The sequence below is a fragment of the Temnothorax americanus genome, unplaced genomic scaffold, assembly GCF_048541705.1.
Source record: "Temnothorax americanus isolate GAGA-0224 unplaced genomic scaffold, ASM4854170v1 Scaffold11, whole genome shotgun sequence".
Classification (NCBI taxonomy): domain Eukaryota; kingdom Metazoa; phylum Arthropoda; class Insecta; order Hymenoptera; family Formicidae; genus Temnothorax; species Temnothorax americanus.
The window spans coordinates 3380375-3405030 of record NW_027509242.1 but is presented as its reverse complement, the minus strand read 5'-3'; the positions used below and the strand labels follow the sequence as shown (position 1 = coordinate 3405030).

At 44.9% G+C, this 24656-nt stretch overlaps 2 protein-coding genes across 5 annotated transcripts; both read right to left on the bottom strand.

Moving 5' to 3' along the window:
* Positions 1-114: 114 nt before the first annotated feature.
* Positions 115-4473, bottom strand: Omd (integrator complex subunit 5 omd). The gene is made up of 11 exons (XM_077423325.1): positions 3935-4473; positions 3715-3844; positions 3236-3645; positions 3005-3140; positions 2254-2926; positions 1931-2175; positions 1652-1857; positions 1352-1498; positions 1135-1275; positions 743-1003; positions 115-666 (listed from the first exon to the last, which is right to left on the bottom strand). Exons 1-11 carry the CDS (start codon positions 4154-4156, stop codon positions 445-447), a joined length of 2793 nt encoding a protein of 930 aa, XP_077279451.1. The 5' UTR covers positions 4157-4473; the 3' UTR covers positions 115-444.
* Positions 4474-4710: 237 nt separating this feature from the next.
* LOC143906985 (protein anon-73B1) lies at positions 4711-6082 on the bottom strand. Of its 4 annotated transcripts, none has more exons than XM_077423453.1 (3): positions 5946-6082; positions 5076-5252; positions 4711-4991 (listed from the first exon to the last, which is right to left on the bottom strand). In XM_077423453.1, the coding sequence occupies exons 2-3, from the start codon at positions 5244-5246 to the stop codon at positions 4893-4895; spliced, it is 270 nt and encodes an 89-aa protein (XP_077279579.1). In that variant the 5' UTR covers positions 5247-5252; positions 5946-6082; the 3' UTR covers positions 4711-4892. The 4 variants fall into 4 exon arrangements, with proteins under 4 accessions (XP_077279579.1, XP_077279573.1, XP_077279563.1 ...); XM_077423447.1 differs by lacking the exon at positions 5946-6082 and adding an exon at positions 5420-5773; XM_077423437.1 differs by lacking the exon at positions 5946-6082 and adding an exon at positions 5353-5772.
* Between the last annotated feature and the right edge of the window lie 18574 nt (positions 6083-24656).

Sequence of the window (24656 nt, the reverse complement as noted above, 5' to 3'; positions counted from 1 at the left end):
CATTTTCTACTTTATATTCAGGGTTGTTATAAGATACATATGAATTATAACTATTGTTATAGGATATCGATGTAACCAGGAGAAAACACTAAATGTCCAAATGTACTTACTGTTAATGGTGTTTAATACATGAAACCTGTGGAAATATTAAATCTTAGTATTTATAATTTTGAAACGCACGTTATAATATTAACCAATTTTCTCATATATGAACCAAGTAGCTTGATAATATTATATTAATCAGTATTATCAAAACATAGCTTTTATATAGGAAATTATATATATATGTAAGTGTATTCTAAGTAAAAAAAAAAGAGAAAGGATAATAAATTTTCATATTATTTATTAATTACTATTTACTATCACGTACGTCAATAGTATTTACAAAATGCACATGATTAAAAATAATTTAAGTATTGTCTCAAAAATATATCGTATCTTACATTACTTATTTTCATTATAAAATAATGTCGAATATAAAGATCCTAAAGTGTGAATATTTGCCAGTAATACTAAACGGAGTGTATCTGTGAAACGTGCGTTGGGCGATGACATATCGATGTCTCTCCAAGCTATGTTAGTGCTTTCATTTCGCGTAAATAACGCTGGAGATGGCACATTTTCGCGCATGTACGCCCACAGGCATTCCCTCATTATTGTGTTTATCTGCAATTAGAAATATATTTGCAAAATCCGAATATATAAATTTAACTGAAATAATGTTACAGAATCGAAAACATACCTGGTGAGGCTGTAAAACTCGTAGGATGTCCCTAATACTCGCCAGCGGCGGTGGTAATAATTGACCAAGAGCCATTATATTGACAAGCGAAACGCCTTCCTCTGTATTCCAATTAGCCATAACGGTTGCGGTAATTCCTCTCAGTAAAACGGAACAATACGCTAACGCCGGCCTGTACCAGGCGGTCAATTCTAACAACGTCCACAATAGAGGAACATCCTTAAATTTGCGACGAATTTGTAAATCTCTTTCTATTGTTACCTGCCATAATCAAAATTATTCTATTAGGTAAGAATTAACTAGGAGGATGAATAACTCTGCGATATAGCAGTGAAATAATATCAATAATTGAGCAACGTAACACGTTGACAGGTGTTCAACGCAAATACTACCTTTGTAAATTCCTCATCAGGCCACGGTAGACCATTGTACATAACATCAGGCGATACCAATTCAACCAACAACAAACTGACCATTGTCAGAGCGTCCAAGTTAATCGGATATCGATCTGATTCCTGGTTGGTGCAACAAGCCTAAAAATAATTCAAATTGTTAGAGTATTTAATATACAATATTTTGGGATCTATTTAATTTGATAGAATTCTCTACCTTTATGACGTCTATTAGTAACATTTTGTTTAAAGCAACGATTTCCTTATCGATCGAATTTTCCGGCGGAAGCCTTCGTGGACCATGTCCTATCACACCAGCATGAAATACCGACGAATGTCGTTGCGCTAACATGGTGCTCGTCACCTAAAACGAGATTATTTAAATTCTACATATCTAAGTTAAATGGATCCCATATCCAACGTTAATAAAATAAAAGTAAAAGATTTTACACATATATTAAAACATATCTTCGATATCTTAAAATGTACTTTTATCATGCTTTTGTGCAAATTTTACCTGTTTATGATTTTGATGTAATAGTAACATCTCTTCAAAACGAGGCTCGAATTTCTCTTTTGCGCCAAAATACTTGGCTTGCTCATTATTGATACTATTTCCTAATATCTCTCTGAGCGCCAATACGCGTGCGGACGTAGAATAACATGCCAAATCCTTTAATAAATGACATACCATCTTTACTCCTTGTTGCTTTTTTATAACATCTAAGAAAGAAATATTATCGTACACTTTGTTACTTAAAAAATAAATAAATAAAGACATTAGAATTATAATTACCAGTTTGAGCAATGCATGAAAAGAAATACTGTATAATCGCCCTCGTCAATTTCAGCACAAGTTCCACATCGAGAACATGATCCTTTTCGGGTGTGCTTAACAGATCCAAGAGAGTAACAATATCATTCGCCAAGTCAAAATCATCATTTTTCTTCAATAAACAAGATATTTGATATAAATTAGCTCTGAGAGCTCTGCTAATCATCTGTGACTGCAATATCGTCACCTTATTTGATTTCTCCCATCTAAATGAGACAGAGAAAAATTCTAATTATTAAATTGAACTATAAAATGCTTAAATACTTTAAATTAATGACACTTGCTTCAACATTATAATAAGATTCTTGAATAACTGTCTCGAGTCCTCCTTATTTATTCCTCCGCTTTTATAATGTATCTCTCTAAGTGCTTGTTCCATGACCTGTGCAAAATAATCGTGACTGGCAAGAATATTTTCGAATCCGGATTTACTCGTGGGAAACTGTACGACGTTACTAGTGATAAGACGTATTAAGGCCGCGAGATGGAACATCGTTTGAGCTTTCATCAGCACGTAGGACGCCGTGAAGACGACTATGTTCTGATTTTGACTTCTGAGAAAACTTAATAGTCTGACAGCCGTTTGTACACGCAGCGGATTAGGATCTAGCATCATCGGCACTATCAACGATATCTCCTGTTTGACAGAACTCAGCAGAAGGATATTGGCCGACTGCGGTCCGTGCGTTCTCAATAACAGGTCGATTTCCTGTAGAACCAATTCCAGTATCTCTCGACAAATGTTTTTCACATTTTGCGCCGCATTGACACTGTGATAGCCGACATTGCTCGTGTTCAGACTCGTATCCAGCAGTATATTGATGATCTGTGACGCGCCTTGCTCGCATCCCAACGTCAGATGCACTGTCAAGTCCATTAACGCCGCTGGTTGATTATCAAAGTATTTGCACCAGTCTGCCGCAAACAATGCCAGTCGTGGTATAACGTCTGGCCTCACTGCAACAAATATGTTTTACACAATTGCCCTTAATGATAATACAATTTACTTCAATATAATTTCCATTAAAAACATACATATTTGTAACACGTCGCTGGTCATTGCTTTCAAAAGAGTCTGCGAAAGCGAGGCCAGATTCAGAAGAAACGGTACCGTGGCCAATTTCTGCTTCTTGATATCGTCGTCAAGACTCAAGTCTTCTTTCAAACTCCACTAAAAGATTATTGCAAATATATATTATATAATACGTAAACTTAAATCGAAAATATTAATGCAACAGGACAATAAAACTTATACGACGAGCTTGCCTCGAATAAGTCTAGCAGCGCTTTTCTAATATCTTGAAAATGGCTACCCGCCAAGTGTCCCAATATGCCGACAACCGAATTCAACTTTGGATTCTTAACGTTATGCTCATAGCCCATGGCGCAGAAGTCTTTCAGTCCACAAGACAGCACCCTAGTGATCACAGTGTTCGGAAAACAGCTCCCTACATGAGCGACCACCCAATCGAAGTACGGACTATGCAGCACGCTGGTGTCTAACAACGCCTTGATACAAGACTCCGTATCGGAATGCATAAGGCACTGTAGACACTGAGCGGTAATGTCTATCAAAGTTCTCGTTGCACGGCACGACATCCACTGCTGCAGAAAATCATTGATGCCCGCGTTGACAGGCAGATTGCCACGCTTCGAATAGTCGGACGATATTTTACCTGTAGGAAAATCGTACTTTACACGTCGCAGAAATGTATTCTGTACAATTGTAAACGAAATATATGTACCGAGTAGATCCAACGACCATGCTGATATGATAGGCGCCCAGGCTTCTGGATTCTCATTGACGAAACTGCTCAGGATGGCGTGAATCTCTGTTATAATGCTCTCTTCGGGTATTGGTATACTCTGATTCGTCTACAAGGATCGCGATTCAGTTATTATAACAATTATACTCGTTATGCGCTGTGTAGAAGAAAGAACGTACCAAGAGTACAGCGTGCTTACCTCGATTTGGCGAACGTATTTCGTCACCGCGACGAAGAATACGTTGCAAAAATATTCGAGGACGGCTTCCCTCGCCGCGGGTACATTTTTCAGCAGGGATAACGCCGTGCGCGTCACGTCTTGCGTATTCGTGCTGTGAGAAGGCCGGATGGCACCGGAGATAAATTTTCTAACCTCAATCAAAATATCATGAGGCGACAAGGTCGCCGTATTGTGCAGCATTCTTCACGAGTTATCAACAATAATGCTCTAACTATACGAGATATCATACAATCACGTTCGCATTTCCAGTCGGATCAACGTGAATTCGTCGCATAACCGCGCCGCCTAATATCGTGGCTTTTTCCGATTGAGAGAGAGGTTATGTTTCGTTGAATTAAAAAAACACGAATAATTTTTTTACCCAACGTGTCGTCAACTCTATACAATTTTACGTTTTTTGACACTTCTATTTCCGTTTTGAGAAGAAGAGGAGTCGTGTACTTTGTACGTTAACTTATCACTTTCTTTTAATTACTTCTCATCTTTTATATTATGAATATATAGGATACGTCAAGAGGTTATGTTACAACACATATACATTATACATATACAAGTATCAAAAGGTTATGTTGCGCAACATACATGTACAAGGTGTTTCTAAAATTCGCACTTGTCCGGAAGGAATTTCAAGAATCTTTCTCGCTAATTTAAATTATGTATAAAAAGCTAATTATTATTCTCTTATAAAATATTACATACAAATAACGCTTTTATGATTTTACATAAAAAGTTAAACAGACGAGTTCCACGCTTAAAAAGTAGGATTATACCTTATAAATTATACTTTAGAGATTGACACATTGCACATTATAAAATGTCCATTTAGTAAATAACTTGGACGAGCCGAGGAATTTTATTTTCAAGACCCAGCCTTTAGGTGGTCGTGAAACGAGTTGTATCATAGGAAAACGTCATCTCAACGCCTCTTCTTTTTCTCCTGCTTTCGAGGCCGGTGAGGTCTTCTCGGCGTCACCTGGGGACTGTTTTCAGAGCACTCCACGTCGCTCGGATCGTCCTGCAATTACGAGAATTATTTTGCTACGTGGAAGGCCACGGTCTCAGCTCCAGTAGTTTGCGACACTCTCCAGCCGGACGGTACCTTCAAAGCTGCCACACCGTCGGACGGACCGGCCTGATACACGACTATAGCTAACAAGCACATGATCTGGAACATCGCACCTACGTAGAGGCCGAATCTCAACAGCTGCTCGAACAGAGTCTCTTCCGCTGGCAGTAAAAGTCGCTTGAACTGTGGATCCGCGTCGGCCATCTCCACCTAATGTGAAAGGCACACAGAGGCGTCAAATAATTTTCGTCCGCGATACAAATCATTGAAACATAAAAGTTTATTACAGCGAAAAGGGAGAGCAACGTACAACATATTTCTGAGACAAATGCGTATATGAGCGAACGAATAATGTGTAAACAGTCGCGTATTTTTACCGAACGATTCGCACGACGAGCGTCTCGGACGTCAACAATTTGAACCGCGTTGATCCGCACGACGGAATTGAATTATTTCAATTGCAATTGCACGAAAGTACGTCACGTCCGCGCATCAAAATCGCGGACGCGTATAATTATCCGAGGCATCTCGTTCCATTCGTAACATTCGTTTTACGCTCGAGGCTCCCCGACGAGTTTTTTTCCGTGTTCCTATCTTTCTTTTTCAACGGCATTCCGTTCTTTCGTCCCGGAGCTCTCGCGCGCGCGCGACACAATCCCGCGTTCTTCCTTTTCAAAGAATTCTCCGCGCGAAACCCTCTTCCACGTCGCGCCCACGTCAAAATAAGAGCCCTCGATCGACGGTACCTGGGTCAATCACGCTGGCACATGGTTGTCCCGCGGTATTTACGCGAGGAACGTAGAACGTATATCTACGAGGCGAGGGAAATGTGGAGGAAATCAATAAGCGGCCGGCGGCGATGATTGCCGATCGCCGCCTCGTAGGATGACAGATGGTACCAACATTAGAACGCTCGTGAACGTATGCGCGCTACGTCCTTTCCTTTCCTTTCCCAGCCGCCTGGCCGTCACCGGCCGAAATGGCCGAATCCGGCCGAAGTCTCGTCTCCGCGCGCTCGGCTCGACTCGGCGCGACTCGGCTCGAGACGCGGCGCGCAGTTCAGCTCCCTGAACGTAGGCAGCGCACGGCGTTCGGCGCTTACCGCGCTCGTCGACAGATGGCGCGCGCGCGCGAGCGCCGCGACATCTTACCGCGGCCGCGGTTAGCTGCGGCCAGTTCGGCGTCTGTCGTCCCCGGCGAATTTGCACGCCGAATAATTTAACTCGGTTGTCCTTTCGTCACGCACGCGTGTGTCTCGTCGTTCAACGTCCCGTCCCCGTCGAGCGATCGTTCAATCGCCGACGAGAGAACGGCGGCGGACGATATCCAACGCGGAAATCGCGCTCGCGCGCGCGTTCGACCGAAGTTTGAATCGCGCGGCGTACCGCGAGCGGCGGTGACGCGCCTGGGTTCGAGGCTCGGTCGTTCGCGAGTCCGTGGATGTGGACCTTTGTTTTGTACGAAAGTAATGGCTGCCATCTCTAGTTTTCGATTGATGTTTTCCGCGGAGAGACCGAATTCCTGTGTTTACCGCGGCATTTAATAACGCAGGATCGCTTTGCGCAACGCGTCGGCGTCGGCCGCGATGTAAACGGTGTTCGGACGCACGTCGTTACGGCTGCCTCGGTGTCATTTCTGCCGAAAAATGCCTGTGTTTACATCCGAGTTACGAACGAGCCTCCGTATTCCTGTCACATTGAGGTAAGCGACGCTTTTGCGGATCGCGGATCGCGGACCGATTCGGCGGCGGGGCGCGAGTCCCGGGATCCGGCGGAGACGCGTCGCGGAATCGCGGTTCCGCGACCGTCGACGGCGATTCCCATCCCCCGTCGACGACGACGACGACCGTCGTCGTTTCTCGCGGCCGCTCGCGTTTCGTTCGTTCTGGCGCTGGTTCAGAGTCGCCTCCTCGCTTCCTCGCGCCCGTCGCTTCCTTTCCCGACCTGGAAAAACGCGCGGGTGTCCGCGGAATCGCTCCGAGGAGCGACCGTAGTCCGTCCGTCGTACTTAACCAAAAAAAAGTTCGTGTCCCCCCCCGCCCCGAGGTGGAAGGTCGAGGGCTGCCGGACGCGGATTCCCGATCCCTCGTCACCCCGGGTGCGAGAGCGCGCGCGAGAACGGGAACGCATACGTCGCGCGCGTACGTAATTTGCCGTATACGAAAACCGCGAGAGAGATATTCGACGGGGGCATATTAATCCCGTGCATATACGCAATTTTTCGTCCCCGGATGGTGGCAACAATGGCTGGTAAAATGGTGAGCGAGGGCAGGTCAAGCGCGCACACAACATCGCCGCGAGGAGACTTCTACGGCTCGTTTCCTGCGAAACATTAAAACATGTTTTCTCGATCGCGTCGGCGCGATCGTGTTTCTCGATCTAGACTGATCTTCCGAAAAAAAAACGAAAAAAAAAAAAAAACGAAGAATTTTTAATTGCATCAGCTGCACAATTTGGACCTCAGCATCGGTCGAATCTTGAAATGCTATTTTGTATTAGTTTTTTTTTGGAGTATAACGATAAATAACATGCCTCCGTTGTGTTTTTCGTATCTCAAAGTATGTTTTGAGGTAACGGATGGATGTTTGGTTGTCCAGCTGTCGAGATCGAAGATCTCGCTTTACTCATCAAACGTCTTTCCGCTCTAAATCAAATGGAGCAGGGAGCTCCATTTAGCGATCATTTTAATTGAGACGGAATTAAGCTTTTTTTTTTTTTCAAGTAGCTTCAGAAAGGAGCGGGACATCGAGAAAAACGAGTGCCAATGTAGAAATGAGATGATAACTCACATAAAATGGTTTGTTTCAATAGATTGTGATCAATCCTATTACCTTTACAGAAACAAATTTTTCGTTTTATTTCAATCATCGTGATTCGATTCTCGTGCAAAAGCCGCCAGCATTTTCCTTTTCCCGAATATTTAAGTCTCTAAAATTTGTGGAAAAAAAAAAGATCATCATTTGTCGCATTTTAAACCTCATTACCGACAGACGAGCGCGACAGATCGAATCGTTGAACGATCATTACGTTCGTATCAGCGTTACATAGACGAGACATTTTTTCGCGTAAAAGGAAAGGATGCCGTTTGTGAGAGCGACGCCAAGCGTGTCGCTTCTCCCGTTTTGCGTCGACTTGCAATTCGCGTGGTGGCGCGTGATGTCGAACGGGTAGAATTTCGCCGGGATCGAAAATCGGGATTTAAAAAACGGGATCTCTAACCTAAAGCGATCGGAAGTCAGCGACGAAACGACGGTCGGAAAACTGCTTCTCGCGGCGGGAACACAGAAAAATGTTTCCAGGCGGCGCTTCTCTCGCTCGCTGGCGGCCATATTGCGTGCCTCGGCCTTCCTGCGCCATCCCCCAGCCCTCGGCTCGGCTACCCTTCTACCCCCCCCCGCCTCCTCCCCCGCGGAATCCCCCTTTCCGCGATCTTTTCACGAGCGCGCAAAATCCTTTCCAGTCGCACTCTCGTTTCTCCTATTTTCTCTCTTTCTCTTTCTCTCTCTCTCTCTCTCTCGCTCGCTCGCTCTCGCGTCGCCGTCCGATTTTCCTCTCTCCGATGTTTCTCCTCGCGTCAGGTTTCCTCACTGCTCGCGCTGTGAAAGCTATACGTCATGAATATAGCGGCGAACGTGTCCGTACAATGCGTTTAACGAGGACGTTTAACGTGTACAATTTAACGAGGATTAAAACGACAAAGGTGAAGAACGAGGTTTTTTTTTTTTTTTTTATCTCGTCGCGTCGTCGCGGATGCGTTTTTGAAGAAAATGCGAGAACCATCGAGGGATCGATAGCTCGTGCGAAATTTAAAAATCGCTCCCCCTTTCCCTCCCTTCCATCCCCGCTAACGTTGCGATTTCGTTCGGCGCGAGAATTTGTTTGCGAAATGTTGGACACACGGAGCTCTCGTCCTCCAAATCCTCCCGGGGTTTTAACATCCACGCAGATCTATATCCTATTTTTAGACAGCGCCCACGGCTGACTTGAACCCGGTGCCGCTGCGGATAGCACGCCGGAAGTGAAATATTAACAAGTAAAGCGCGAGACGACCGCGTTGCGTCTAACCGCGCCGCACGCGTGCCGTCGACTGCTATTAGCGGTGTAATTAAAGGGTCTGCGTGTGGAACGTAGGGTGACCCCTGACGCACCCCACTTTTTTTTTTTTTTTTTTTTTTTTTTTTTTAGAAGACAATTGTCTTCTTGCGGTTTTAAACATTAATTTGAATTCGCGCGTCAGCTACGTGGCTGCTTCGTACATTTTTGCCAAGGAGTTTTTCGGTCGTTTCTCGAGAGCTATCAGCTCTTTTGTGATCCGCGCGACAATGGTTTCTCGAGATGCCTGTCGGATCCCGACAGGTCCACGATTCGCGGCGATTGACCTCCGCCGCCGCGAGGCGCGGAAATCGGGCGATTAATTGGCCGATCGCGCGCCACCGCAACCGAGCTGGCTGGCATGCGTTCGATTAAAACGCCATTGCGTTTGCCTAACTCCGTTACGCGTCGTGCATCCGTGCACGAATCAATTATCGATTGGGTTTATCCGGACCCGCAGGCGCCGCGCTCGCCGGACAGGTATAACAACGCGTACGCGCCGCCCTGAGCTGTTTTATAACACGCGGGAGATTCGATTTGCAACGCGGGCCGGGGGATGAAAGCCGACGGCGAAACCACTTTTAATCGAAACATTCGTTAAAATCCAATAAAGTCGGACTTTGATGCGCACTTTGCACACCATATCCGTTCACGCGACACGTAAAACAGCGAATTTAAGATTTTCAGGTTTCGAGTTTTACATGGAACTTTCTGGGATTATATGTGGTACTCGAAAGAATATCTGTGAACGACAAAATCCGGCCGTCTTTGCGTGGGCGAACGAGCGGCGGGTTGCCTCGTCGCGAGGTAAAATCGTATCGACCGCGAAGGAAAGGAAGTCGCGAGGATTGACGAGCGACGTGCGTATAGTCGGAATCGGAGAGATTGAGATACTTTTCGTATAGATACAATCTTTTCGAATTTACATTCCGCTCGACTTACAAAAGCATAAAAATGTATCAAATGTTGTATGTAAATCAATCAGGCGATTATTAGTCCTTTCGATTTAAGAATATGATTATTAAAACGCTGGTGTCGTGACTGTTTTGGCTCGTGTTTCGTAAGACAACTAGAAAGGACGTGGAACGATAAACGAGCAGATTATCAAGTTATTGTGAATTAAATAAATTATGATTTATTAACATTTAACTTGTCGAGGGTTGTAACCTCAAGAGGATCAATAAAACGACCATAATATTTAACTGTCGGAACGTTTCGACTACTCGGAGTCTCCATATCTCAGCCGACAAGAAATTAAATAAATACACTGAGAAGAAAATTTTCTGGATTTTAGTAAATATTAGTTTGCATACAACTGTGACTCCATTTGCTAAAATGAAGAAAAGTGAATATATACCTATTATATAAACTAATAAAAAGGAAAATTTTTTTTATTTTATTAAATGGAGTCACATTGCAGTTGTATGCAAACTGATATTTACTAAAATCCAGAACATTTTTTTCTCAGTGTATAAGTTGAGAGAGAGAGAGAGAGAGAGAGAGAGAGAGAGAGAGAGAGAGAGAGAGAGAGACATGAGAAAATATAAATAAATAAAGATAGATTGAGTTGTAACATATTAAAATAGGAAATAAGTATCACAGTTGAAAGTAACTTTCTGTACATATCTTAATTTGAACACACGGTTTAATTCAAGATCTGATCTTTACTACGAAGTGAGAGACATTTAACTTCCGAGAGACTGTAAACGACTACGGGGAGTAAGGAGACCAGAGAGTCGATGACGGGGTTATACGCAGAGCGACCGAGAGAGGAGGAGGCCGCGAGGATCGGGGGATTCCACTCTCGACGTGATTGGTTTAACATATAACCAGGAAATAAGATCACAGGGGACTTTCCGCGTACGAATCTAATGCACACCGGTTTTCATTTCATCGATCTGATCACTCCGCGAGTGGAGCGCGCTCCGAGAGGATCGTATAACGCCTTACATACGATAGAGATAAGGAAGGACCAGAAAGTGCCGCAATAGACGCGGAACTTGTCAGCAGGCCGAATATCGGCAGGGCTATCGGCTTTCTGCGTGGGGGCCTTCGTACAGCTTGCAGCAGCGGGCGACGTAGGCCGCGCGATTGACGCGACTACTGTCAGAAAGCGGACACCCCGTGCACATAGATTCATAGAAGCGCAATGCGACAATCATATCACTGCGCGCGCTATCGCTTGTTTTTGCACTTGCCCCACTCGCGCGATGACTTTAACGGACCTCAACTAGCATGAATTTGCGCCTGCCTCCTCCATCGACGGACGAACGGGACGATCGGGTGATGGTCGACGTAGGCGCGTTTCGTGCACGCGCATTGCCCTCTAGATTCGTTTCTTTTAATGGATCCGAAAATCGTTTCTCTCAAAGAAAAATGATCGGAGATGGAAAAGAATTTGCGGACGCGCACAAATTTATTTTGTCCTTTCTGGTTGTCTTTCGACGGCAAAAATGCCCTACGAAATATGCTTCTCTTAATTTTAATAAACTAGTACTACGTTTACGCGAGCGTTATACTTCTGTAGTAACGATAATTCACTCGTTTACGCGGAGGAATTAGCGTAAGTTACTACAGAAGTAACGCTCGTGTAAACATATTGTATAGAACACTATATAAGCGCGCGCCATTTAGCTTTTTGTATATCATTACACAAAACAACATTTACATACACCGCACAATAAAAACATTACATTTTGCAGAAAAGTACCTATAACTGTCATTCGAATTTGACGAAGCAAGCCGGGATGCAAATTTCGAGGCAACCAATCAGCATCGTGGAAAAAAGGCCTCAATACTTCGATACGACTTCGATACATTCGATACATTCGAGATTTAGTTAACGCGCCTTTTCTTTTTTAGAAAAGGATGAGCATTATCGTAGAAAAGCGCGATTTAAGACTTAATTGAACGACGGTCTCGATGACATTTCTGTACTGAAAATCCGCCTCGAATTCATCGAGGATCGAATGCGATCGTAATTGCTCGCGTAATTGAATTTTGCGAGCTCATCATCCGTCGCGAAACCTCATGGTCACAGTGTCGTGCGAAATCTCGACGTCATGCGGTAGGAGCAACAAGACGGGGCCTGTTCATTGGACAGCCGATCATTACCGTCGATGTCGATTATCCTCGCGCGCCGTAAAGTATCGGCCGTTCGCCGGAGCTAACGAGATATCATGCCGTACGGTTCATCCGACGGCGCCGGTCTGATATTCTGGCACTCGATCTAATTAAGGGGGCCATCGGGATCGATTAGCCTCGGCTTTTTACGCGAAAACCGATGGAATTCGTCTTGGAATCCGTCTTGGAATCCGGATTGGAATCCGTTTTGCCTCATCGATCTGGGCAAAAATCGTCCGATAATCTCGTCGACTAATTTTGCTGCGGTCTCGATATAATTCCGCGATAACGAGGAGAGCGCGAATCGCCGTTTTTAAACCGTTTAATTTTGCAGCGTCGAAAAAAAAAACGCCAACTACGAAACTATTTCTAGACATGTCTCGGATTTTTCTCGAGACACGTCTTTAATCGCGTCTTCGACATCGCGGCCGCGCTATTCGCGTCTCGCGTCGATAATAACCCGCTATATTATTCCGTGCCGACTGCGGGCGGGTTGTTGCGGAGTCGGTTGCGTAAACGATAAAAGGATTTTTATCGAACGTTATTAGACGTGTCGATTTCGCGAGGCGACCGCGATCGATTTATACGCATCACCGCCTAGCGTCGCCTCGCTCTCGTCGAGACGCTATATAAATGTCGCATAAATTTTCCCGCGCGGGGCTTTAAAATTACACGGTGCTTTATATACGTCTTGCAAGTTGTAAGCGTTATCGCGACTCGCGCGCGAGGATTAACGAGCGATATCGTTTCGACGAGAGACGAGAAAGGGCGGCTCCCCCAAAGCGCGGTCGGCCCGCATTATCTCCCGCCGCGCGGTATCAGTCAATTCTTTCGCGCGTGTAAACACACGCGCCTTATCGACGATTACGGAAATACGGCGGAGAGATGATGCGCGTCTACCCAGCTGGAGGATCCGCCGATGAGTTTCTGCGGCATTACGTCAGGACGTATTAATGGCGCATATGAAATTCTGACGATCCGCCGCAATCCGAGTGACGAGCAAGCGGCGCGCGTTGCTTTTGGCACGCGAAATTAACTCCACGCGCGCAATTCCTACTCCTCCGCTCGCCTATCGATAATATTTTCATAACAATAATCATTTACACGAAGCCGACGCGGTTAAAGTCGGGCGAGCGATCCTCTGCGACCTGAGTGATTTCTCGCAGATGAGCGCTTTACAATTTTGTCTAAACAAAAATTCCGATATATGAATTTAGTTCATTCTGCCAATGTAGATTAGCTTTAATCTCGATTTAACTTATTCATCTTTTTTTAGTTCTTAGAAACTAAAGTTCTTAAACACTAAATTAAAGGAACTTAGTTCTTAATGCTAAAAAAAAGATAGAAAGTTAGAGCCGAGATTAAAGTTGATCTGCGTTGATAGAAACGGACTCTTTTTCCTATACTCGCAGAGGAATTCGTGGGGGAAATTCTAAAAATACAGCCTGCTGATCGTATATAATCGTGGTTTGGATATTTGTAGAGCCGCGCGATAAACACGAAGCGTACCGTAGGCTCGATATATAGGCTCGACTATATTAATTAATCGTCCATTAATATCCGCGTACGTCTAATCTATTATTTACCCAACGAATTATTTACATCCCGGAAAACGGTTTTCTTCCGTCGACAGTGCGAAAGCGTCGATATGTAGTTTAATACAGCACGCGCTCGAGCATTATCGATAGCGTTTCGGAGCGGCCTCGTTACGATAATAAAGAGTTTGAAAAGTGCGTTAATCTCATTCGCTATATGCCCGCGATAGCGGAGAGCGTTCTCAACAGCGGTGCATTCACCCTGCGACGATAACAGTCATAACGCATCTGATCCTCCGTTACAGAGTAGTCACGAATACATCATTCACTTGCTGCAACAATGACATAACTAAAAAAACAAACAAAGTTTTCCAGAAAATGAGTTTGAATGTTTTGAATCACGAAAATTTTAAAATATCGTTAAATGTGATTTTGATATAATAACTGATTGTTGAGTAGTAAAAATATTTAGCTATTATACATTAGCTCTTTATTCAGTATATTGAATTCTCACAATTTTTTTGCAAACAACTAAGACAATGACAATTTTTTATATTATTATTATATCGTGGTAGCAAATGAGCGATGCATGAAATTTAATTTACACACGCAAGATTTATTTTCAGTTCAAACATTTTTATTGAACGTTATAAGAATAATTGCAAGAGATTTGAATGATTTTATATTGGAAAATATAATTAATAACCAATATTATCTTGCCCTATTTTGCGTATATTGTTCGGTTCAGATCGTAATAAATAGAAGAAGATAATGAAAAACATATTGATACGAACTGAGAAATGCAGGGATATTAATACAAATTATATCGGTTAGCACTCGGTTTTAAACGTTTAGTCAAGTAAATATTAATAATACCGCGAGGTTTCGTCCGCGAAATCTCGACGTCACTGCGACATCGTTGACCTAGCATAACTGTAAAAGTAATTAACGTTTGACGCAATTAGCCTTTATAGTACGTGATTTAAATGCTCCCGGTGGTCTTCTCTCGTCAAGTTGAGGGTCGGATGGCTTTAGAACACGCAACGCAAAGCAAAGCGAAGCGGATCTCTCCCGATTATTAGTGAAGAAAAGAGACTTAGAAGTCACGATGGACGCGTTTTTATCGACTTTTCGTATAAGTCCGTTTATCGTTTAACTCGACATTAGTCGGCAGTTTTTGTTCAGCGCGAAACGTTTAATTTTCCTGTCACACCAACGATAACTCGTGAGTTGAATGCGTATTCGGAGAACTGCGAGGTAGAATTCTACGAAAAAGTAAAAAAAATTAGTTTGTTCAAAGGAAGAATTTATTTCGAACTCTGAGTGAAAAAAATATAGAGTATAACATATAAGTTGGAGTAATTAATGAAAAATGGAGTAACATAGAAGTAACGAAGTAAAATCAAAATTTATTTAATTGTTATATAAGTTTGTCAATTCTACGCATCGAAATTCTAAAAATATACGGTATCAAAAAAAAATTTCGCTTTTCTGTACTTTACTCTCGCGTCACTCGGATCAGGCCGCGAATCCTATATAATATTCAGAAAATGGAGCAGCGCGCTGTTTGCAGTTGCGTCGACGCAATTGCTTTAATCGCAATTGCCTCGTAAATTAAGTCGCCGGCTAAATTACGTCTGACGGAAACGTGGAGGACAATTGCTGTTGTTCGTCGCGCGGAATTAGCCGACGCGCTCCGCCGCGTTTACACGTGTTGTCGTTAATTTAAAGAAAGAGGAGGAAGAGAGAGAGAGAGAGAGAGAGAGAGAGAGAGAGAGAGAGATCATTCTCGCGACGCAATCGCTTGACGGATCGTTCGGGTCTTATGCCCGTATCACACTATAGCGATTGGCGATTGCGTCTACGTTTGCGTTTACGTCTCTTGACCAATCGGAAAGTAGCTGCTGGCGATTTCGATTCACGATTTCCGTTCTGATTGGTCCCAAAAGACGCAAACGCAAACGCAATCGTCCAATCGCTAGTGTGATATGGGCGTTACGTCCTTTTTATTGACACGCGCTTCGTCGCACACGTAAGGAGTACGTATACGTTTATTGCGTCGCACGCGTAACGGACCGGAGAAATCCACGTTGCAGCGTGATGGACACGCGTCTGCGGATGTATATGCGTTCATACGCGCGTTCGCGCCGAGGGCGAGGAAAAAAAATGTCGACCTTTCAGCGCGTTTTTCTCGTCGACGGAAGTTCTCCCGCGCCTGCTTATCTTCTCGCTCCCCCTTCCGTCTCTCTGTCTGTCTCTCTCCCTCTCTTTTTATCTGAAAGATGAAGAAAAATGCTCCGCGCGCGATTGCGTAAATAAAACTTCCGCTTCGTTTTCCGACACGCCTGATAATCTTAAATGCGCTGATGTCGAAAGCAGCCTCAGCTCATTACGCTCCAATATTCCAGAGCGTTTCGGAAGCAGACGTGCTAATTGTTACGCTTAATTGTTATCTCAGCAACTGAACAGTACTGAAAATCTATGATATAGGTAACGCAAAATATATAGTAGAAAAATATAGATTTTCAGTACCGACGGTGAATATCGGGAATGCAGCCTCAGTCTCGTCGTTAGAGAGCGACTTGACTCGATCGGGTGTCGACGCCGGCCGCGCCGAGTCAATCCGTGTTATCGAGACACGTTTGAAATATACGGTCCCGCGCGTCGTCACGGGTATAAAGCGGAACAGGGGAGCCCGATGCACGGCACGCGAGCGAGAGAACGGCGAGAGGTATATACGAGAGAAAGAGAGTTTATACGACTCGTCGGGGGTAACCTTGGATGTAATATAGCGGAGGCGCGCAATGCCGGGTCGTCGTTTTTCATGTCGTCCCTCCGCTCTTCTGTGGGACACCCACGTTAAAACGTTGCCGGTCGCGATTCGCTCGCGCGATATTGAACAAACGTCGGTTCCCAATGGAACCGCCATTTAACATCCTCGCCGGATCCGGCCGGTTTTGTCGAAGACTTTTAACGAGACCTGTTTTTTTTTCGACTCGATATCGAACGTATACGTTTTAATGTTACAGGCGATGTGTCTGCGAATGTAGCGCATGCCGAATTATACGTGGAACTTCGGGAATCGAATTGGGAATCGTCTAAAACGATCTTTAGACCGTTCGATCACGCTCTTACTCGTCCCCGATCGCTCTCGCGCGCACAGCCTTCTTCCTCGCCGCATGCTCGCGCATTCCTAACTGATTAATCTGCGAAACCGCGATGCGAAATCTCGCGCTACGGCGGTCGTCGACTGGAAACGAATACGATGTATCGTGGCGGATCAATGAAGTCGCTGATCGCTGGTCACAATTAACATCTCTCCGGCTTGACAATGCTTAAAAGTTAATTCATCTTTTTTTTTTTTTTTTAGAATTGATTATGGCAAGGCTTTTCTCGTGGGTCAGAGTGTATATTTTTTAATTAATATAGTGTGATTATATATAAATCACACTTTCGGTGATGAACTGCGTCAAAGATGAGTCTTATGTTGATATTCAATGTTGACATCATTAATCGATATTGTTAAATCGGAAAATTTAAATTGCCCTTGCTTGTTTGCAAATTTACTAGTTCTAAGAATTAGAGAAAGATAAAGAAAGTAAATTAAACCGAGATTAAAGTTAACCTGTATTGCTAAAAATGGACATGAAAGCGATTTTGCCGAAACTTCTATCAACCATCGATCAATTAGTTTAATTACTGGCAGGAATGCCTGCAGCAAAGCTTTCAGCTACACAATCCGTCCAACGTAAAACTTTCTTTCCGCGTATCGAACGGCAAAAAAATTAATAATTCCATTTGCGCTAACAAGGTAGCACCAGCTGTTGCTTGACAAGTTAATTGGCGAGCAAGCTAATCGGTCCCGCGGCTGATATCAGAGTCACCGCTCAATACATTAATTTAACGTATGATTAATCTGTCGAGTAACACCTGTTTCGTTAACTCGCATAAGAAATTCAATTATTTGTTCGACACGTGAGAAGAAGAAGAATTAGATCAGGGACGACGGAATCGTCGAGTTAGTTAGAGATCTCTCTGCGAGCAACCGTGATCGAATTAACCGCGGATTAAGTTAAACGGAGCTCGGCCGTAGCCGTCGCCGTCGCCCTTGGACGCGGGGAGGCAGAAGATAAGAGTCGCGGCGTCTATGTGCGCGCGAGGAACGCGGCCATCTTCCAGCAGTCGACCGAACGAGAGCCGCGATGTGCGTCGCCATTCGTCGTGCATATCGACCGTCGCGAGAGCACGAGAGGGAATTGCGAAAGCGCCAAGCGGGCGCAGAGTGGCATGGCGCAACGACGCCTCTCGCGCGGATGAGCCGCGCGTTATTCGCCTTTCCCATTAGGAAAACGAGAAACGTGTGTGGAATCGCGATTCTATATATCTAAACCGCTGTCTCGCGCGCGAGCGCCGCAACGGCGACGCCTCTCGGGGATGTATGCCTCTCCGTTTGCGCACGTTCTTAAGGCCGGTATTCATAATCGGATCTTATTTCAAGACCGTCTTACGCAATATCTCAAGATGCTAATACGGCTCTGTGATTGGTTAATGACATCTTAAGATAATCATACTTAAGATGGTCTTAAAAATAGAAGAACCGACTATGAATACCGGCCTAAGAGAACGCGGACAAGTTCGCTGGCGTATAGCGGCGAACGTGTGCGTTCTCTACTCCGCGCGTTCGAGTGCCACTCGAATCCGCGCTGCGCATCGAAGCGCGCAGCTGAAGACACTGTCGCAGCCTCGACAGTCTTGAAATTGCGTTAACCCACGTCTCTCCGTCTCCCTCGCCAGAAACAACCGACAATTTGCTTGGATGATAATTTGAACAAGAGATCCGATCCCGCGCGCGCGCGCGAGACGGCGATGTATTTCCGCGGCAAACCGCGTATTTTCGGTTGAGCGAGAAATTCGTACTTTGTCCCCCCTCTCTCCCCTAGTAATGTCCACATTGGGATTCTATTTGCTCGCAGCTACTTTAACGTTGCGTCTCGCGGGAACGGCTTTAAGCCAGCGCGAGGCATTAAGCGCGATTTTCGCGCGGTAACGTTGGTACACTAGGCTCTCTCTCTCGGCATCGCGTTGCTGCCCTAGGAGAGCCTCACCTAGCTTTACCTCCCGCGACTCCGCTTATCTTCGATCGAACTCCCCGCGCAACTATATCATGAAAATAACCTCACGCGAATGCCGGAGCAAGCGTTCCCGATAACACTTCCTCTCTTTCTCTCTTTCTCTTCGGCTTATGTATGTTTAAATTTTATTTCATTGAACAAGAAATTATACGCTATATATTGGTACAAGTGTACGATTTAAGTTCGCAATTATGAATTATGAGAATCTCAAATTATCGAAAATGATGAGTTATGTACTTATTAACTCAATGTCATTTTCGACAGTTCGAGGTTTCCTGGGAATTTCTAAAATAGTTTTAATTACGTTCTCACACGCACTGTCTCTCTCTCTCTCTCTCTCTCTCTCTCTCTCTCTCTCTCTCTCTTTCTCTCTCTCTCTCTCTCTCTCTCTCTTTCTCTCTCTCTTACCCCCTTCCTCCTCCTACTTTTCTTCTTTTTCCACTTTAACTTCTATGCGATTGCAATTATTGCCGTTTATTTATTTCGCTGTGCGACCCCAAAGCGTTAAATAAAACTAATTAAATATTCACGGTTTTTGTTTTCTTCTTTTCCCCCTCTCTCTCTTTCTCTCTCTTTCTGTATTCCCTTTTTTCTTTATCCATCCCGTGGTAGCATCAGTATCCAGCTCGCGTCACATTGTCTCTCGCATCGCGATACACTTCCATCGGTGTTCGTTCCCTCTCGTCCCCCCTCTCTCCCCCTCGCTGCTTCAGCGTGACTTTACCTCCCTCCCTTCCCTGGTCCTCCATGTTCTCCACCTTCGTCCAACCCGTCGCTCCGTGAACCCGCAGCGAAGACAGCGTAAAAGTGAAGAGAGGGCAGCGAGATACCGGTTATTGGCGCGGCGGGGACTGGCATATTTCACCGGGTGTCCGGCAATCAGGCCTTTGTGTATACGGCTCACTGCACGCCGTTGCATACCCGCGCGCGTGCTACGAGGAAGGTTGGGAAGGATGACGCGGGGGGGTGGAAGAGGGCGAGGGTGAGACAGGAGGTGATAGGGGTCGAGGAGGGGTGGGGGAGGATGGAAGGGGGAGGGGGAACAGGCGTCGGGGAAGAAGTGAGAGCGACCGAGAAACGGAACGTTTATTCAACGGCGTGGAACTAGTCATAGGTGCACTCGGCCGGGGGAAAGGGAGGAGGGAGGGGGGGGGGAGGAGTGCGCGGACACACAGGCAGCTGGATACGCTATATACGCTCCGAAGTGTCTAGATGACGCGTATCTACCCGCGTATCCGCGCAATCGATATTTTCCGGCGACCGCAAACTGCTAAAAAAAAAACCACACCTACCAACTTTGCGAGCGATCTCTGCTTGCAGTCTTCCCTGTCTGCCGAAAATTTTTCGAAGAATCGAGACGCCGTCTTTTACGCTTTCTCGATTCTTTGGCGAAAGAACTATAGGGATGATGGCGAGAAAGGGAGGGGAGAATACGAGGAAAAATTAATTTTCAATTTTTAGTATATTTGTAATTAAAAGCGTTAGTAAAGTTTCAGTCGAGTCCCTTTGAATCTGAATGAAGATTGGATAATAATATGAGAATCTGCCTCGGTCATGATGTACCGGAGACCATTAAAAGCTCGTCTTAATTAACTTATTCAAAACTTGCAGGATAAGCGACAAGTTCAATCTCAGTTCGCGGAAAAGCGTAAAAGTGCTTTCAGAAGATTCGAAAAATCTGTTCGGGAAAGTGTCTACACCTAATAGCGTAATATATTCCGTTTTGCGTGTAGCTCCATTTTTTCATTTGGGTGCTCTATAGTTCACATTGCGGTCGCTTGTGGATATAATATTGGAATCATTAGATAGCCTATAGGCTCTGACACGCGATTTACATGTATCATATATGCGTATTCGCCATTAAGTGCCTCTCCTCTCGTTTTCACCCGCTACGCCCTCTCCCTTCCTCTCCCGTGCCGTCACCCGTGCTGTGCTGTGAGCACAGGAGCGGATTCAAACGTCCGCATACCCTCGCGTGAGATTCCGTCTTGCGTTCGCTTCGTTCGATTTTTGAACATCAATATATGTCGCAATTTATTTATTTCTCTATCTATGAAAATTTCAAGGATGCTAACCGATTGAAAACGTAAGCTGAACAGAGAGAGTCTCAGATAGCAACTTAGTCGAAAGATCTATACGAATAATTAATTCTCTTTGAAAGATTAAGGGCGATTCACAGACCGATTTTATATTTAAGATCTTATATTGAAAGTTTTGGGTAATCTTAGGGCGGTATTCATAGTCAGATCTTATATTTAAGATCGTTTTAAGTTTATTTTTAGATGCCGTACAACTCGTTTCATTGTCCACGAGGTACTTAAAGATGAACTTGAAACGATCTTATATTATAAGATCTGACTGTGTGAATATCGACCCAAAAGTTCTGTTCAACGAATGGACCGTATGTACATTGTACAGTCTTTTGCGATCGTGCTTGAATACAAGATCGGACTACCGCACGAATGCCGTCATTGCCGTCCCAAGTGATTCGCTACGGCGAGAGAGAAGAGAGGATCGGCTGCACAAAATCCGATCCTGTATTCGTGACGTTTGCGCGGCGGTTACGTCGGTCGGCCTCTTACGATCAGGCTGGCTAACACGGCGGCGGAATGCGCGCCGCTGAGTTGCGCACGCGTGCGGAGAGCAACATCGTTTTCCTGTAACGTCGACCGTCGGGAGAGCAGGCCCGCGCGAAGGGGTCAGCGGAAGCGTCGTGCGCGACGATCCGCTCCGCTCGTTGTAAACGGCAGCGGCTTGACGTGCGAGCGAGCGAGCGAGCAACGCGAGCGATTGATAGCGCCGCGAGCGTATAAGGAGATGCGATCTATTTAAGTTCTCAAGGCAACCGCGAGACCAAACTCCGTTTTTGCCTTTAATCGGCGATTGACTCAACCGACAAGATTGATAAAATTTTTGCGTGATTTGTCGTTCTCAAGTCAATTTCTATCGGTACAGATTAACTTTAATCTCGATTTAACTTTTTATGTTTATTTCTACCAACGCGGATTAATTTTAATCTCGGTTTAACTTACTTTTTATCTTCTTCTGCTTTTCAGAACTAATAAGAAAAAAAAAGTAGTAAGTTAAACCGAGATTAAAGTTAATCTACGCTGGTAGAAATAAACATTAAAGCTAGAAAAAAATAGAAGGAAATTAAGCTGAGATTAATCTGCATTGAAAAGAACGGACGTCTTTCTTTCCGCGCGTCGAACAATGGGAAATTAATGGGACTGTCCATTTTAACAAGATAGGTATCGATGATAAGTTAATCGTCGGTTAAATTAATCGGAGTTTAACTGAAGTTACGCTCTCAGCTGCGAAGCGGCTATTTCGTAATTATAACGTATAACTGCGTTATGTGTCAGAAAAAGTCTTAATCGATTATCAAAATGCAAGATCGCGTTTTGTAATCCAGAGATTTTATGGAGATGATTTCTTTCTTTAGCGAAAACGTTCATAATTTTTCGCTCATTGATGACGTTAAAATCTTTTTTTTTTCTTTATCACCACCGGATCGAAGGAGGGAGATCGTTTTGTTTCTCCTTAACTGCACATCGGTGTGATACTTAAATCTATACGCATGTATCGCGTAGCGCGGAAACAAAGGAGTTTCCACGCGTGTGCGATCGTAAATAATTCATAGTAACGCTCGACACGATGAGGTCATTGTTTCCAGCAGATAAACGCGTATAATAGGCGCTCCTTCGCGCTGTCGTTCGCCGCGCCTAAAGAAATTCGCATTGCAGAAACGCGCATCTGCCTGCGGCACCTCGCTATGGAATACCGACGCGTACGCTTCGCGAAAGAGCTCGACTCTTCGATGATCACGAAGCTAGCTCGCCGAGAACGTCAATTAAGTAATAGCCTGATTCGTCATCTCGATCTCTCTTATTATCAAGATGCATTTTGCGCCAAATTTGAATAGAAACCGCAGATCACACAGGGGAAAACCTAATCTAATCTATGATGATACGGAGAAATTGATTTTCCTCCGAGGAGACTCTTTGGCGCGGAGGAAGGGGTACGGGAAGTCGTGGCCATATTGTCGGGATGTCAATTCCTAGACTGATTTAAAAATACGTTCGATTTCTATTTTGGAAACGCGCACGAGGGGATGCATCCACCGGGGGGGGGGGGGGGGGGGCGGGTGGTCGAACAATAATCGCTCGGAAATAATTTTGGTTCGAATCGATGTGTCGAGGGGGTCGAGGTACGCCAAGTAGGTCGCCGCGGATCCTCATTGCTGCCAACAACGAGACGCCCGCGCCGCCTCCGCCGCTGTCGCTGCCACTGCACTTCGAGGTGCAGCAGCGCGCCGCTGCGCTTCGCCGCGGGTCGCCACGAGAACTCGTTAATTCTGTTCGCGCGACAACGTTCACCGAGAGCGGAATACTCGTATAGCTAACTTGAGCGGGGGTTACACGCGCGAGGATCGATGATTCCTCGTACCTTGAAAGATTAGACACTAAAGACGCAATCGCGAGACTTTCAAAGCTCTCGATATTCATTCGCGGCTGAAGGCGCAGCAACTCGCACCTTTAAATATCGATGTGCTGCTGCTTAACAGCTTTAATGTTCAGTTTTTAAGCGCTTATTATTTTAATTACGGCTTCTGTTAAATTACGCTGGATTGCTGTTAAATTACGCTGTTACGTGGCATCGTAATTTAATGCGATGTTTAAACCATGCAGTCAGCTCTTAAGAAATACTATAAAGCTGACATTTTCGTAGATCCAGACGGTATCTTGAAAGATGCTTAATTGCTTATAATTAAATATGTAATCGATACACTTCCGATTGCTTTCGATTCTCAATTTATCTACTTATCTACTTATCGATGTCTCCTGCTAGTATTTTAGAGTAAATTAAAATTCTACGAAGATACGGGTGCAACAGACTTAACGAAATAAAATAGAATTGTTTTTATTTTATATAATATAGAAATGGTATATAGAGTATAATTTTTATTCGCGTAGTGCTCTGGTCTCACAAGAAACACTCGGCAGCTATATATCGGACATATCGGATTATGGAATACGTTTTATTTTAAATCCGATATACTTTCTCCCGTCGTTGCGGGCGCGCGTTTCGAGGCGTTACGATTATTGTTCCGGCGGAACGGCTCTCTCTCGCCGCGCGACGCACGAACAATACGTCCGAAGTCGGTCACGAGAAAGAGAAAAGGTCCGCCGCTCTCGCAAAATCGGCTTTTTAAGGTCCACCCGATGCAATCTCTCACGCGCGTTCGCCCGGCGAGACACGCTGAAAATCGCGCGGGGGACTTTCTAATTCCCTCCTCCGCCGGCGATATCCTTCGATATCGCCGGCGAATTTACGCGGGCCTGCATTCACTCGCCTCGATCCGCGGCAAACTTCGCGACGCTTGATCCTATCGGCGCGGCATCGCGGGGACCTATCGATTGTTGGCATCATTGTCGATAATAGCCGCGTTCACGTTTCAATTTTTTTAACCTATAACGACGATCGGCGGCGGGATCAACCGTTTTCCCTCCTCGTGACTCGGACATCGAGAGACTCGTCGTCGAATTCAAATGTAGCGTACGGAGAAATGTTTTGCTTGCATTAATATTTAACGTATGCGGGACGACTGGAGACCCGCGCGTATATCGGCGGCAATCTCCGCGACCGAAATTTCCATCCCAGGAGAAAAAGGCGATTCGCCGCTAGAAGCGACGAAGGATTGGCCGGTAGGCTCTCTCCGCCGTGGCTCCG